Source organism: Canis lupus, chromosome 9, assembly GCF_048164855.1.
Source record: "Canis lupus baileyi chromosome 9, mCanLup2.hap1, whole genome shotgun sequence".
Lineage (NCBI taxonomy): Eukaryota > Metazoa > Chordata > Mammalia > Carnivora > Canidae > Canis > Canis lupus.
The window spans coordinates 36093848-36110473 of record NC_132846.1 but is presented as its reverse complement, the minus strand read 5'-3'; the positions used below and the strand labels follow the sequence as shown (position 1 = coordinate 36110473).

At 40.9% G+C, this 16626-nt stretch overlaps 1 protein-coding gene across 6 annotated transcripts in view; it reads right to left on the bottom strand.

Moving 5' to 3' along the window:
* Window positions 1-16626, bottom strand: part of DAAM1 (dishevelled associated activator of morphogenesis 1) — a 166937-nt gene that overhangs the window by 17213 nt on the left and 133098 nt on the right. For 4 of the 6 annotated variants that reach the window (XM_072838762.1, XM_072838764.1, XM_072838763.1 and 1 more), the window contains exons 16-19: window positions 15362-15391; window positions 14152-14258; window positions 6411-6495; window positions 1433-1539 (exon numbers count right to left, since the gene is read on the bottom strand). In XM_072838762.1, the coding sequence (XP_072694863.1) occupies window positions 1433-1539; window positions 6411-6495; window positions 14152-14258; window positions 15362-15391 (329 nt within the window). The remainder of the gene's footprint in view (window positions 1-1432; window positions 1540-6410; window positions 6496-14151; window positions 14259-15361; window positions 15392-16626) is intronic. The other 2 variants (XM_072838766.1, XM_072838767.1) reach the window with 1 other exon arrangement.

Below are 16626 nucleotides of genomic sequence, written 5' to 3'. Positions count from 1 at the left end.
AAAAAGGAATGAAAATATAAAAGCCTCCCCATTCTGCAGCAAATAAGGAGCTGTTTCCTACATGTCTCCTATGCTTCTTAACTTTCCACAAAGTTTGTCAAAGCTATAGAGTAAAACTTGTCTCCAGCATTCTCTCCTCATAGCATTCTCTTCCCACTCATGTCTCCAAACCATCCTCTTTCTTTACCCTTAGCTCCCTATCTGCTCCCCTCAGGGATGGCAGGCTTCTGCCTTCCAAGATAGCAACTAGTGACTAGAGATAGGAGGGTGCAAACTGGTCTCTGGTCACCACTAAGAGAAGTTGCTGCTGCTGAGAGGGTGAGGGCCGGTATTCTTGCCAAGGCCTTCTGAAATCAAATCACTGCCTTACCTGTTCTCTAGTGGAAACTTCAGTCCAGTAGCCCCATATAATCAGACAGACCTGGGTTTGCAGCCCAGGTTCTCCTCTTGTTAGGTGACCTTCAACAGGTAACTAAACTCCTCCATTAGATGGAAGAGAATACCTCCCTACCCAAAGTCCTCCTGGAAGGGCTGATAGGAGGATCAAGGAGGATCTTTGATGCATGCATGGATCAAGACAATTACAAATGGCAGCTACTGTGGGTGGTCATCTATTTATCCACACACAGGCTTGCTGAGCACACCTATCAAAATTCCAAAACCATCCTTTGTCCTATAGTAGTATATAAAATGGCAAGATGAGATGGAATAACAGAAATAAGTCCAGATATGGCAGAAATGTAGAATGACAGATAAGTAAGTTCACCTTGGCTATACTCCTAGGCCTTTGGAACTCAGGGAAAGAGCTCTGCCTGGGGGGTTGAATGAGAGTCTCAGGGCCATTGGTCCTTATCTAATGCAGAATCAATTTTCCAGGCCTGGGATGGCAAGTAGACTCTGCTCACATGCCAAACAAAATTATGAAGCAGTGGCTGCCTCTGGGTTTTCTGGAGAAGGGTTGAGAATGCTTGCCAAGCTCTGTGGGAAGTATGCCATGATTGATTAGAGATGTCTGCATATGTCATGATTTGACATCCAGACCCTAGCTGTTCATTTATGTGGGCTCCAGGTCAACACTGCTGAGTCTGTCCAGTCTTTGAGATGCTGAGGTATAGGGAGAAGTGAGATACAATCCCAAAGCAGTCAAAGTGGTGGGGAGAATGACACTGACTGGAGCCAGGAAAAGTTATGACTTGTTTAGGTCCAGAACTAGAGGTAATTATGAAGAAATACTAAACCTGGCTCACCCACGGGCAAGAACTCACATAAACAAAACAAATTCCACACAGCTCAGACTTATGAAGATTTTGTAATTTAAAAAGGCTTCAAGTTAAGCCAGGTTATTGGCCCAAATAATTCAACGAGAATTGAAAGTTTAACTTCCTTAGAAAGGTAAGGGGCATGTTCACATTTTATGCATTTTCAAACTCACCGGCTCATTTCGAAAAGGAATCTATCCGCCTTGGCCATCCGATCCAGTTCATGTTTATGTTCCTCTAACAGGTCAATATCACTTTTTTCGGGAACAAATTTCAAGAGCTAAAATGTACATGCAGGTATTAAAACTGAGGTTTATAACTAGATGCTTGCAGTAATTTTTCATTCTTTCAGTTAATTTGCCCCAAGATGAGACAGTAACTTTTATTTACTTTATAAGTTCTGCGTACAGGTCATTGTTAAGATACAGTACAAAATTTAAATCTTTCCAGTTAGGTGGTCAAAAGGTACCAACTCCCAGTTATTAGATAAATTAAGTTCTAGGGATGGTATGAGGACTATAGCTAACACTGCTATATAATGTATAGGATAAGGAGAGTTGTTAAGAAGGTCACTTCTAAGTATTGTCATCACAAGGAAGAGTTTTTTCTTCTCCTCTTTTTTATTGAATCTATAGGACATGATCGATGCTACCAACTACACTTACTGCAGTAGTTATTTCATATTTGTAAGTTAAATTACTATGCCGCACACTTTAAATTTATAGTGATGTATGTTAATATTTCAATAAAATTGAAAATTTGTTTTTACTTTTTAAAAAATATTTTTAATCTTTTTTACTTTTAAGTAGTGAAATTGGCATTAAGATGCATTCCTGGCACCGCTCTATTCTATACTGTCTCTCAAATCAGATTGTAGAAGCTCTTTACCAGGATCCATTTTGCATAGACCATTAGAGGGGACTTTGGAGATTCAACACTCTCATTAGAAGATGATACAACTGAGGATCAGAGAGACAAAGCCAGTCACCCAGGATTACAAAAAAACTTTACGTAATTGTCAGAAATAGAACTCAGGTCTCTGACTCCTAGCTCAATGCTTTTTTCTATTACATCATGCTGGAATGAATTCTATGTGTATTTTCCATTCAACTTGTTTATTTCTCTGGCTTATCTAATTCCATTTCATTTTTTGCTCCACGTAGAGATGGATGAGAAGAATACAGTAGGATTTGAAGTTTTGGATTCCATATTTTATTTTGGTGGAATAAATGAGCATGCAATGTAGGAGAAATAACAATAATAAAGTTGAAAAGTACTCTGTGTCTGATTTCCTTTAAAGTTACAAATATGTGTGTATACATCCACAGTCTTGTCCATGTGTACTATTTTCCAGATCGAGTGCCCTTGGATATATACATTTTTTTAATGACATTGACCCTCTGGACCCCAAGATTCTCCCCATAACTTGAAGCTGGCATTTGGATGGTTCATTTAGTAGGCTTCCAAAATTTGTTGGATTTAAGGAAGGGACCTCAGAAAAGGCAGTCAGTCTGGGTGCCACCAGCAGGGAAAGAGAATTAGAACTATAGGTGAATGGTATGTGATCAGAAATATATTCCAAGCAGAGTGCATATCATGTGCCAGGGTCTGGGATGCACAGCACAGCATCTGTGCAAGTAGAACAGCTGTAATGGCAGTGGGGAAGTGCAGTGGTCAAAGTCAGGGAGCAGTAAGAACCTTATCAGAAATTCAGTCTTTATTTTTAAGGGTTCTGGGATAGGACTTAAAACTTTAAGTAGGGGAATGAATTTACATTTTTAAAAAGACCACCATGCTCACAGAATGGAGAAATAATTAGAAAGGATCAAAAGTATTAAGGGGCTGTAATTAGACTGTTGGTACAATAATCCAGGAGAGAGGATGGTGGCCTGGATTGGGTAGTGGGTAGATTCGAGAGCTATTTAGGGGGATTGAATGGAACTGGCCTGACTTATTGATGGGACGCATCACAGTAGAGGGTCAAAAGGATGAGGTCCAGGCTTTCTGGTTTAGGCAACAATGTATACAGAATATAACAGGAAACCCAGAAAGAAATGGCTGGGGGAGAATGGGTGGGGAGAAAGTGAGTTTAGTGCTTGAAATACTGGCAAGAGAGCCAAGTAGTGATCAAATGGGTCTGACATCCTAGAGATCTGTTTGGAAGAGAAAGCACTGATAGTGGTTGTAACATGCAAGGATGTAAGTGAGGTAACTAGGGGAACCATCAAGAGAAAGCAGGGCTGAAGGGAAGCCAGTGGTTTTTTTTGTTTGTTTGTTTTTTGTTTTTTTGGAAGCCAGTGTTTGAGGAATGAGGACAAGAGGAAGAATCTTCAGAGGAGACAATGAAATGCCAAAGAAACACATTTCACCATGGAACATGGCCTGTGGTATCACATACCAGTAGCAAATCAAGGAAGATAAGGTCTGCAAAGTGTCCCCTAGCTTTGGCAACAAGGAAGTGGTGAGTCCTTGGTGAAAACAGCTTTAGGGAGGTGAGGAAGAGTTAACAGGAGGTGAGTGTGGACAAGCTTTCAAGAACTTTGCTTGTATCACAAGAGAGAGCACAGTAGCTAGATGGGCATGTGTGTATTAAAAGGTGTTTTGTGAAAGGCTGAGACTTGAACAAGTTAAGAGTCAAGAGGGAAAGGTGTAAGATCTAGGAGAGGGGGACAGGGTCCTCTGGTGTGGCCAGGTCTCTGAGCAGAAGGAACGCCTGGGCCAGAGCAGAGGCCAGAGAGACACTTTATTTCTAATGGGATGTAATGGATGTGGATGCCGGCAGGATCAATGGTCTGGTGGCCTGATAGATTCTAGACATTTATGTTCCTGTGTTCAAGTGGTGCCAGTGGACAGGACAAGTATCTTCTTCCTCTTCCTCTTCCTCAGTGCAGGGAAGAAGGTAGTAAGGCAAGGGAGAAGGGAGACAGAGAAAAAGACTGTTTTTTTCCCCTTAGTTTGGCCTTTTATCTCCTGGGCAAGGAAATTCAGTTCCAGTCTCAGGGATTCCCCTTTCCCCCACAACACACACTGGTTTGTGTGTGCTAAGCCCATAGGTCCCTGTTCACCAGAGCACAATCACTTGCTCTCTTTTGTGAACACTGCAAGAAGCACATGCTAAAGGTTCAGTCCTTCCCAAAGCAGAGGCAAGTGACAGATTATGTAAGGATAGCTTTAAGAGAGGAATGAAGAATTAGACCAACACCTGGGAATGAGGGGAAAGGTATGCATTCCGAGAAACAGCAGTGTATCAATCTTGCCTGAGTTCTGAGCTAAACACAGGAGAGGAGGGAATGAATGTGGCTCACATGCAAATCATAACTAGGAGTAAAGAGATGCTGGCTTCAAAGTTTGTCTGGGAGAAGTGCTGTGTGAAGAAGAGGAAGCAGAGGAAGAATAGCAGAATAAGATAGGAAAAGGAAGAGTACGGTAGATGACCAGAGAGTAAGACACAGAATTATTGGGGTAGACCAGGTCAAAAGTATCCCACTTGGCCAGATTCTGCTTCAGTAGATTGATTTTCTTACTTGTATTTATTTGAGGTAAATTCTATTTGCACTGCAAGCCCTTTTGGCAGGATTTTGAAATCCCTTCCCTCAAGGAGGAATTTTGCTGGATGCGATTTCACAGTAAACAGATCTTGTGGAATTTTAAACATATGACCTTGTCAATAGGGGCTGAAGGCCTAAGGACCAAAGTAGCTTTCCACATAGTTCTTCCCTTTGTGTGAGCAGCTTGTGATGTGGGCAACCAGAGTGCAGAGTCACCTGGGGGCCAGAGAGGGGGCAGCGGGGAACTGGGATGCAATTTTGGGCAGAGACCCTTGTTAGGACTGGTATGCAGATGGAGAGGGAAGAGTGTGCAGAGTAAAATGCTCTAAACAGTTAATTCTTGATTTAGGAATTATGTATAAACTATTTGTACACAAAGTATCCTAATAGAATATACAGTCATTAACTATTAATAACTAGGTCAAACTTCAGAAAGGATAGCATAACAACTTGGTCCATTGCTAGGTATGAGGGCTTCCCCAGGATGATTCCAGCTGCATGTTTTAGGTGGGGCAGGTGCACTGGGGTATGATGATCCTGCACACACTGCTCCATCCTGCTCTATGTCTGAGGCCTTTTAGGACATTGGTGAGAACACTATAGAAAATGCATAAGCAGATAGGCACTCCCCCTGGAGCAGCCATGCCATCCAAGATAACCGTTAACACCACAAAATAGCCTTTTCCTCTGCTTCTGGGAGCTGAGCACACCTACTAATGAGACCTCAAGTTCAGTCTGGCTCAGGATCATGGGTGTCCACAGTTAACCATAAGTGGACCTGGCACTAACAAAGGTGGACCTATAGACAAAAAACACTCAAAATAGGATTTTGTACCAAGGACAATGAGACAAGCAGAACAGTCTCAGAGTGTGGAGATGTTCTCCATATAGCACAGAAAAATTTAGGGCCAGACCAAGAGACAGGTAATAATCCCTGAAACATCTGCTAGTTCAACAACACTGTCATTTGGGGGACAAATGAACAAATCTGCTGAGAAATACCTAACAGAGTTGGAGTGGCGACACAGATTGTGTTATAGGAATACTGCACGAAGAGAGGCGAAGTCACTATATTCAGCTTGCCTGGCCATGGTTAATATGAATAATTTCGATGCAGATGACAGAGCTAGGGGTTTAACAGTAACTTCTGTGGTGTCGGAATGGTGAATCAAGGCCAAGACACAAACTGTATTAAGAATTCAGTAATGAATCAGTTTACATAGTAGTCTGTGATCTCGTAAGCTAGTGAGGTTCTCCATATTCCTGTCAAACAGACTTCCCTAAAGCTAGTAGATTTGTATGACCTATGGAGGCATAACAGGTTTTTTTTTTTTTTTTTTTTGGAGGCATAATAGCTTAACTAACTGCAGCATGAGGGACAGAATCTGGCTTTGTGGGTCCCAGGCATTTGACAAACTTGTGACCTTCCTTCTCACCCAACATTTTGAGGAGCAATGAGAGAATAAACTCTCTTAAGAGTGCCACATTCAACCTTGGTTCAGAGATGAGAAAATTATCCACCAGCAACAAGATTTTCTCAATATCCCACTCCCTGCTGAAAGCCAGTTGTCACTTATGCTCTGAGATATGTCTGGCAGCTCACCTGTTCCAACATGTCCTTGGGCAGATCCTCCTGCTCGTCCATTGTTAGAATTGCCCGTTTGATTTCATCATTGGACAGTTTCAACCTGGATAAAGAATATTTTATTCTGTTGTTAACATTATTGGGTGAGTATTAAATTTTAACACAAGATAATGCATTCTGCTACTCCAGCTGCTGATTTTCAAGAACTGTTTTTTTTCAAAATCTTTTAGTGAAAGCTTATTTCCTGACAATATTGCACCTAAAAATAGTATTTTGAAAGTGCTTTAACATTCTTTCAGGACTTTGTAATGTTCTGCTGACACAGAGAAGAAAGCTGTTATGTCTTATTGTTTAGTTTCCTTAAGTAAGGGATTGGGGGATGAGAAATAGAGAAAACACCTATACATACCATTTTCTTTAATATATAGTATCCATAAATTGTAGATGAAAGAGAAAAATTAAATTCTTTTTTTAAGATTTATGTATTTGAGAGAAAAAGAGCATGTGCACATGTATGCATGTACATGCAAGGGGAGGCACAGAGGCAAAAGGAGAGAATCTCAAGCAGGCTCCATGCCCAGCACAGAGCCCAACCTCACAACCCTGAGATCATGACCTGAGCTGAAATCAAGAGTTGCATGCTTAACCTACTGAGCTACCCAGGCGCCCTGAAAAACTAAATTCTTAACTTGATTATTTATCAGGAATGTTTAAATTTTACTTTCAGAGTAAAAAATGGATTTTTAAAAGCTTGAAATCTGTTATTATTAAAAAGTTGAATAGTTAGTACACAGTATAAAATGCATAAGGCACTTCATGGTTGAGGAATTTTCACATATATGGATAGAGGTTTAAAATAACTGTGATGGTCTTTTTTTTTTTTTTTTTTAATGGAGGGCGAAACTGAGGCTTAGGATGACCAAGTGATTTGCTCAAGATCAAACATATGGAAAGTGGCAATATCTTAACACAAACCTGAAACTCTTGATTCTTAATTCCAAATTCCTTTTACAAATCTGCTTATCTACTTACTATCTTATAGGGAAGAATTTAATCACAAATCTGTTTTCTGTTTACCATAACTTTATATGATTTACTAATTTAATTAAGGATTTATGTCTTGATTATGTCAGGACAACAAAGTTTGTGTGGACTATAAAGAAGAGTCATGAAATTAAAACATACTTGTAAAAATGTGTTTTTATTAGACACAACCAATAGTCTTAATGCGGGAGGGGGGATCTTAATCAGATCATTAGCTAGAACAACAGAGTCACTCTTTTGTTCTATTTGTAAGCATTAGATCCAGACTTACTTAGAAAAAATCTTATTTCCTTATTAAACTTCCACTATCGTGGCATATTAACATTATTTGGTCTGTTCTAGTCTATGATCTTCAAAAAAATCACATTTAGGCCTAGACATAAAAATATAAACACACAAACACAGAGCAAGATGTACAGCCTTCACAGGTAACATTTGAAGTCAGGGTCTTTGGCATCAGGTGGGGACCCTGTCCTGTGTGATGGTGCTGGACCAATGTAACCTTGGATAAAGTCTTTAAGCCTTCATTTTTCTCATCTGCAGAGTGATATAATGCATGTGAAGCATTTAGCACTCTGCCTGGACACAGATAAGGCTCACTAAACTATATGTATTACTCTACCACAGACTTTTCTACCCCAGGGACAAGAAGCAACAGTACTCATGTAACCTAAACAGTCACACATAGCTACGTGATTGTTACATAGTGCTTAGTAGCCTTACCAGGAACACTTCCCAAAGCACTCTCACATTCATTATTTCACCAGTTTCCTCTCTGTACACAACATCCATCAAGACTGAGAGTATTAAACACAAATTAGAAGACAGGATTCTTATTTTAAAGGTGGTTATAATGTTTGGGAGAATCAAATGATAAGCAGAAACCCTGGCTCTGTCACAGATAAATGAGGGCAGCAGGAATATAGAGGTGGACGCAAAAGCCACAGAAGGAGGAAAGAACCCTGGACAACACACACCCCACTCTGGACAGCTTTGGCTTGCCCTCGTCTCTAGATTTCAACATTATCTCAGTAAAACCACCCATTTTGCTATTTACACTGCAAGTTGTTTCACATGCCAATAAGTAGGAAAGGGAAGGAACAAATTTGTGAATCATATACTAGTAGCATTCTCTTTTATCTCATGTTTTCAAATCCAAATATAGCATCCAGGCAATATGTGAAATTGCCTTTTTTTTTTTTAGAGAGGAAGAAAGAAGGAGAATGTGTGTGTGCTTGTGCACAAGCAGGGAAGGTGCAGAGGGAGAGGGAGAGCGAGAATCTTAAGGAGGCTCCATGTTGATCTCATGACCCTGAGATCAAGAGTTAGACGCTTAACTGACTGAGCCACCCAGGTACCCCCAAATTGCCCATGTTCTAAAATGAGACCCATTCTATCACTTAGTCTGAGGTGTGGTACCATCCTAATTCCCTGGAGCTAGAGAGACTTCTTCAGGTTGTTCTGGTCATTCTTGGGACAATCATTACCCCACACACATTTTCACCAGAACATCAGGATGGAAAACCCCCAGATTTAACTGGAACAATTTGGCCAAGTTGGCATGGGTAAAACATCTGATAGGGTAAACACGTATCCTGGCATCACTGTACAGCTCTGGGTAGCCCTCAATTCCAGGACACTAAAGGCTTTGAGTCAGTTAAGAACAGACACCACAGTCCAGCCATACAAGGCCAAGGAACAGGAACATTAAGGAAGGTTGAAACTGCCACTAATGAAAACCAACTGGCTGTGGAAACCTCTATAGTCATCCTGAGAAAAGCTCCACTGGTAAGAAAAAAATAAATTAGTTCTCTGTCCTTTTCACACTGAGCTGAAGAAACTACTTTATGGTGTAGTTCTGCTGGGTCCTTCTGTTTTGCATTTAAAAGAAAAGGAGTTGAAAATCAGAGTGAGAACAATACTTGAAGTATCAGATTTGCATTTCATTAGCTCCCCATATGGAGTGCAGAACTTCTTCCTTTTGAAATTGTATATATTTATGCTTCTCAACCCCCAGAGGCTGTCTGGACTAAACACTAGCTCTAATTCATAACAATTTTGGTTTCTCTTTATGTGTCCCACAAAGAGACTCGAGACTTTAATGGATAGTACTTAAGAAAATCTACCTGTCAACATACTGCCTTGCACGTGGCCTGTTGGAGCAGACAAAGAAACTGTACCCTTGGGGAAAGAAGAGAAGGGTACTCCGCCCCCCTGGGACGGTTCTATAGGTTGCCGAGTTCTTAGTATCATCTGTCATCCACAGAATGAGTCGCTAATCTCTGTAATTTAAGGACCCTACCAATTCTAATGTTTTAATTGCTTTTAAGGCTTGGCAGTGTTCTGGTATGCTGGAGGGTGGCAACTTTTGAGACATCCACTTTAACTTTCTTTAAAAGGCAGGCAACAAACCAGCCATTTTAAAACAGTATTTAAGTCTACCTTGCTCCACTCAAGTATTTCAAAAATTTGCCAAGAGAACTGAAACATCCAGGCATAATTAAAATAAGTTAAGGATGGATGGCTAGATCAGCCTTAGCTCTGCTTCAGTGGATTTAAGCCAAATCCCCCTACTTTAAAGTAGCTTTTTGTGGTTTACTACACCCTGGCTGCCATGTTAAGTGAGCATCTGGAAAAAAAGAACGGCACAACACTTCATAAAAGTATATTTTAGGTGGGTTCATTTTGCAATATAAACCAGCTTCCAAATTTCTTTCTTTTTGGGGGGGAAGGGAGAGGTCTGTTTTAGGGAATAAAGCAGAGTAAATTTTAAATTGCCACATGTCGCCTATATACACACCCAGTAAGTTGTTGCTCAATCTGCCTAGGGCCTGAGGTGGAGGTTCTTAGTTTAAGGAACATCATGTCCATTCTACAGTATAAGAATGTGTAAGGCAGTGTCTCCAGTCTGTGTAAGGCATCCAGTCTGTGTAAGGCAGGGTCCTCTCATGGCCTGGAGCTTCTGCTTCAAACTCACACCTTCCAGGCAGTCTGCTTCTGGGAGATGCAAGTGATCCTGGCCACTAAGGCTGTGAGTTCCATGTATAGGGCCTACACTTTCCTCCCCTGCTTAGCTTATGGGATAGGAAGGACCTTCCTTCCGACTCCTTTCTTTGCTCAGGGCAGGACTGTGGCAGGTGCCCTGACCAAAGGGTCCACTAACTCCTTCAGTGTGGGGATAAGGAAGAGCTTTTAAGGATAACCAAACACTGCAGACATATGGGCTCATTAAAATATCCCCCATGGAATACGCCACAGGCTTATACTGTGGTGGAATCTGGTGAGAACACCGTGTTGCTCGGAATTAAATCCCTAGTTAGCACGGTAAGAAACAGAGAGGGTTGGGTAGCCAGTCTTGGGGAATGAAATAAGTAAAAAAGAAAAAAGACGGTAAGTGTGGAAAGGAAGGAAATCTTGACATCTACTTGGAAATATTCCTATTCATTGTCCCCATGCACAAAACCAGTGTCTGGGTCTTACTGAGGGTTGTGTCTCTCTCAATTCTGTCTCTGGTCAGGTTGCACCTGGGCATAAGGAAGAGCCTCCTATCTAATGGCTGCCCTCCCAGCCAGCTCTCAACCTGTTCTCCAACTTGTCCTGCAAACCCTAGAGAGCAGACTTAAAACCTTATTAAAATAAACAACTTGCACTGATTCTTGATCTCATGGGCACAAACACAGGCCACTAACTGAACAACGACTGCATGCAGGTACCCTGTGGCTGCTTCACACACACTGGGTCTAACTCCCACACTGAGAGAGCCCACTGCAAGGCCAGTCCTCTCCTTATCTCCATTTTACAGATGAGGAGGATATGGCTTCGCCCCGGCTGACCACTGACCAATGTAAGGCACCAGGCATGGATCCCAGGCTGTTTTGCCCAGCCTCATTCATTACGATTGATAATTGCTACAATTGCAGGGCTCTCCTTATTAGCTGTGTGCCAACCTCTCGGGTGCCTTGGCTTCTGTGCGCCTCCTCAGAACTCCTCCCATCCCCCTGCCACATAACTGTAATTGCTCTTTGAGGCCCTCTTTCTCTGGGGAGCCCCGTTGGTGTCCTCACTTGGCTAAACTCCTGGCTCCTCCAGGTGGGATCAGTCTAGGCCTGAGCTGTTCACAAGCCACCTCGCCTAGGTCGTTTCTCTTCTCCAGTTAGCCACGAGTTTTCAAAGGCGGCAGTGCTACCTCAAGTCATGGTCCGTTCTGTGGCACCCCATGTAGTGCCAGGTAGATAAATGCTCCAAAGTCGTAACTCTAAGAAAAAAGCATCACACACACTTTCATAGATTTCTTCCTTCCTTACAGCCCCTAGCTCCTTTCATGTGTGGTAACACACTGCCAATGAGGAGGGGAGAATGAAAGCAAGGTGAACTGCTGACTGGTTAAACAACTAAATACAACCCAAATTAACACTAAATTTGCTTCATTTTTGTTACCTTTACCAGATAGCACATTATAGATCAGTCCTGTGCTTTCCTGACAAGAGTAAAACTATTGATCATGGAGCAGAAAAGCATGTGGGGCTGAATCCTCTGTGGGAAAGAAGGTTTTGGAACCTCATCCATAAGGTCTAATTATCATAAGGTCAACTGGGACTCAAAATTACCTTGTTATGTACAATGCGCTTTTTAATTATGCTCGTTATAGTAACACTCATTCATTAAATTGGATTTTAATAGATAATTTAATAGGCATAGGGCAATTTCTTAAAATTATCTTCTGTAGAGTTTAGATTCACTCAAGTTCTAAGTAATTTTAGGCTCTGACACTTTTGAGGTAACAAGAAAATTGTGTGCCACAAATATGAAATAATTCCTTCAATAATGGCATCGGAAATTTGCCAGAAAAAGTTCTAACCTCATCTATAACCAGTGTTAGTGTTATTATCCTCATTGACATCTCATGCTGAGAATAATCTGTCTATGAGGAACTAGGTCACAGATTTTAATCCTATGAGCACTTAAGTACTATAGAAATTCATAGTGATAGCTTCCTTTGTCAAGTTGTCTAAAAGTGTTCCTCTAAATTGCAAAAGCACAAAATACAGGCAGAAATTCTAGGATCTAGGGGGGAAAAAACTTCCCCAAATTTTCATTTACTGTCACTATTAAGAATGTGACTTGTTGAGGTACCTGGGTGGCTCAGTTGGTTAAGTCTGCTTTCAGCTCAGTTTATGATCTGAAACTGGGAGGGAGCCCCACATTAGGCTCCCTGCTAGATGGGGAGTCTACTTTTCCCTCTGCCATTCCCCCTGCTTATACTCTCTCTCTGTCAAATAAAATCTTGAAAAAAAAATGTGGCTTGTAAAAAGAAACTATAATAAAATGAATTATACATAGTATAGAAGAAAAGTAAGTAGTCCTTCAGATTATTTCATTGGTATCTTCCTGAGCATGTGTTCAGGAAGAAAAAGTGGGGCTAAGTACAGGGCCTGGCCATTTACACAGCTTCCAGCCAAAGGCAGAAATGAAATGCTAACAGGATGGTTCATGTTACCTTACTAGTTGTATTAAAATTCAGGGATCTCACTCAGCTTCAATTTCTCTTTGACTAAAAGGAACATTTGCTCTCTGAAGTAATATATATCTGACTAATAATCAAGTTCCATGCTGTAAACCAAGCTGCAGTCCTTTGTGTTAAAAGAAACTCACTGTAAGACCATCTAAAAAATAAAGACTGCTGGGACACTGGGGTAAGTGTCCGATTTCAGCTCAGATTCTGATCTCAGGGTCTTGAGATCGAGCCCCACACTGGGCTTAGTGCTCAGTGCAGAGTGTGCTTGAGATTCCCTCCCTCCTCCTCTGCCTCTGCCCCTCCCCTGGCTTGTACTCTCTAAATAAATAAAAAATAAAGAATGTCACTTTTACTCTTTACTTTCCCTGAAAGAGAAGCTACCTTATACCAACTTTAATACATATACAACATTCTTTCTAGAATGGGATCAATGGGATTTCTACTTAATGCTCCCAAATTCTGGATCTTCATTTACCTCATAAGCATTAGGTATCTTTGCCTAACATAAAAGTCCGTTTTTGAGAAAAGAAGAAATTAAGATACAGAAAAGCTACTTGAAATGCCCAGGATGACATGACACAGTGCCTGAAGCTACAAGCAGATTCCACCCCCCCTTTTTCTTTTCAAGTTTCAAGGCTGTGATGGTTCACTAATTATGAGAAAGATTTCTGAGCAGGGCTGAAATGGATAGATTAGCATTTCACTAAGGTTTGAGATTTACATATCTTTTTAGTCATAAAAATGTTCAAAAAGAGCATGAAATCATAAACCCGACGCATAAAAAGGTGATTTAGAAAAGCAAAATAAAACAAAGAGCTTTCATTGTTGCTGCTGATTCTGTGACAGTGCTACTCAACAGTCAAAATATCTCTAAAGCCAGGAAATATAAATAAAGGTAAAGTCCAGTTTACAGGCTCTCTGGAAAAATAAACAAAACAAAACATTGATTTGGGATGTTCTGCTCTTTAACTTTAGGAGTCTGTAGAAGTTAAACTCCAAGAAAGCAAGCATCCAGCTCTGATACATTCCACTCAGGGAAAGTAGGGGCCATGAATTCTCCTCACCGTAGACAGAAGAGAGAATCCAAAGAACTGAATCTCAGCAGAGTCTGATGAAAAGAACAAGTATAAACACGTGGTTTGGAGCCACAGGATAGAAAAGTTGGTCCTACCAGAAATATTTATTCAGCATCAACAATACCTCGATAGAAGGATGTTGCAATTCTGAGCTCTCCGACCATCAATCACCGAAAGCTCTTTGACTTTAAGTTTGGAACTCAGTGTGTCATCAATGGCATCTGCTTCTTTCTATAAAGAGCATGAAAGAAATCCATCAAAGTCAAATAGGGACATTCCGACTTCAGACACACACTCTTCCTTTATGTTTTTTGTTTATGCGTGCGCGCGCGCGCACACACACACACACACACAGGCGAAGCTGAGATGACAAGGGAGGGAGGACAGGGAGGTGGTGGAATTGAAACGAAGGGCTAAAATCTAGTTGACAAAGGGAAATAGTAAGAAAAGCTGACCACCCACATTTGAAAAAGCATTTTTGGAAGAACAAAGCGCATCTAAGTTGAAGATGCTAAGCGTGTATAAATTATCAGTGAGTGGTGCTCTCCTTTTGTCCCCCAAATCCCTATGGACAGCAGACAGAAGAACTGTCACTATGAATCAAGCTCGGCCGAGGCTTGCCATTGCCAGTCTGGCCATTTGCAGGGTCCATTCACTCCAGAACCATTTGCATCCTGAGCACTCAAAAAGCTGAACAATAAATCCTCCCAAACATCCTCATGTGCAACAGGAAGCTCCCAAGTCCAGATGGTACCTTTCATTACCCTGGAGTCTGATGGATAACAGACAGGGCAGTTCAAGGCATTAGTTCAATTACTTGAATTAACAACAAAACACTATTTGCATACTCTGCTGCTGTACAAAAAGCTATAAGCAATGATGACCAGTCATAATTTATGGTGGAAGAGGCATAAAACAGTGATATATAAAATACTATTTGAGTAAACTGGGCATCAAGGTGAAAATACAAACTTGATAAATAGCAAGTTTAATTTTATTAAAGGTCAGAATCAATTTTAAAAATGGATCATGGAATTTTTAAAATATAAGAAAACCAAAGAGCTCTGGAACTGTGTAACAGCTTAGGAAAACAAAGACAATATGGAGTTTTTAGTAAGAGACATCATGTGATCAAACTTCACCTATCTCCTGTCATGCTGAGATTTCAGGCAGACCTCTAAATGTCAGCTAAGAGTTGAAACCCAACTCGGAGTTACCTAAGCACTACATTACACTATCTGAAAAAAAAAAAAAAATGGATCAGCAAGACATTTTGAGCTTGACAGTGAGCCAAGAAGTTATATTAAGCAAGGTTTAGGTAGTTGCTCACTTACCTGCTTGGAGTTACTGTTCACAAAGAAATCCTACAGCCATGGCAGAGGCATGGAAAAGGCAAATCAGACACATGCAGTTCAGAATCACAGCAATAAGTGGGAGAAAGTCAAAGTAGTCAAGGAAATCAGTGACACAGGGTAAGAGAGGATTTATGTCCCAAGGATCAGCAATGAGAGTTGATGAAGATGGGAGAGGCTGGCTGAAGATACAAGAGCACAGAACTAAGCATTCTGGGGAGAGAGATGACATGTGCTGTACACAATTTTCAATGGGGACAAATCAAATTCAGAGAAGAAAGGATTTAGAACACCCCACGAAAGACCCAAGTTGGGAACAGAAAAAATTCTCTTTGAAAGAGAAATGGGCTCCATTTATTCAACATGACAATTTTCACTTGAAGCAGAAAAATATCAATCAATTCCAACATCTTGAGGAAACTACTCCTACAGTCATGTTCTACCAGCAAAACATGCTTTTGGGGAAGGAGGGAGAGGTTGAAATAAATTCCTGTCTTCTTGTGACATAAGGAAGGATTAAGAAAATACAAAAGACAAGTTCAACAATGTAGGTTGGTAATATTAACTCTCAGCATCCCTTGAGAGTCCAAACAATGCATGGCAGCACTATGGATAGGTATGAGGAGAAAGATAGAACATGCAATTAAGAGACAGTAAGTGATCATGTTGTGTGCAGCCCCTTGGTGGCCCTGTCCCAACTGCCTCATAGCTGTTCAAGCATGTAAGGTCAACAGCCTCTTCCTAAAATACTCCGAATAAGACTTGGAGTGAAGAAGAGAAAGAAGAAGAAGTAATTGGCATGTTAAGAGAAAGTTACAGTTTTCTTTACATATTTTTGTCATGCTGGAATGAGTAAAGCTTTGGTGTGCAAAATACACCCCAGCTTTCAGGCCAACTGCTTGTACAACTAGCAGTTGCTCAGCAGATTCCTTAAGGCCTCATTGGCCCTGGCAGCACTGCCAAAGCCAATTTTACACAGATGAGCTGTTTCACATCATTCTTCCAGTGAGAAACAAAACGTGTCCCTCTTTTGCTCTACCCATACAAGGAGGGATAGCTTTTCTAGAATGGCATTTCAAAATAAACTGATAACCACAGGAAATCTTTCTTCTTCTCTAATGCCAGTTTTCTTTCATCCTGGTTGTAATAACCACATTTTCTACTCTGAAACTCCTTAGGACACTTCCCTATAAATGCACTCTCTCCTTTAAAGGGCAGAAAAGACTAAGATGATGTGAATTCCAGGA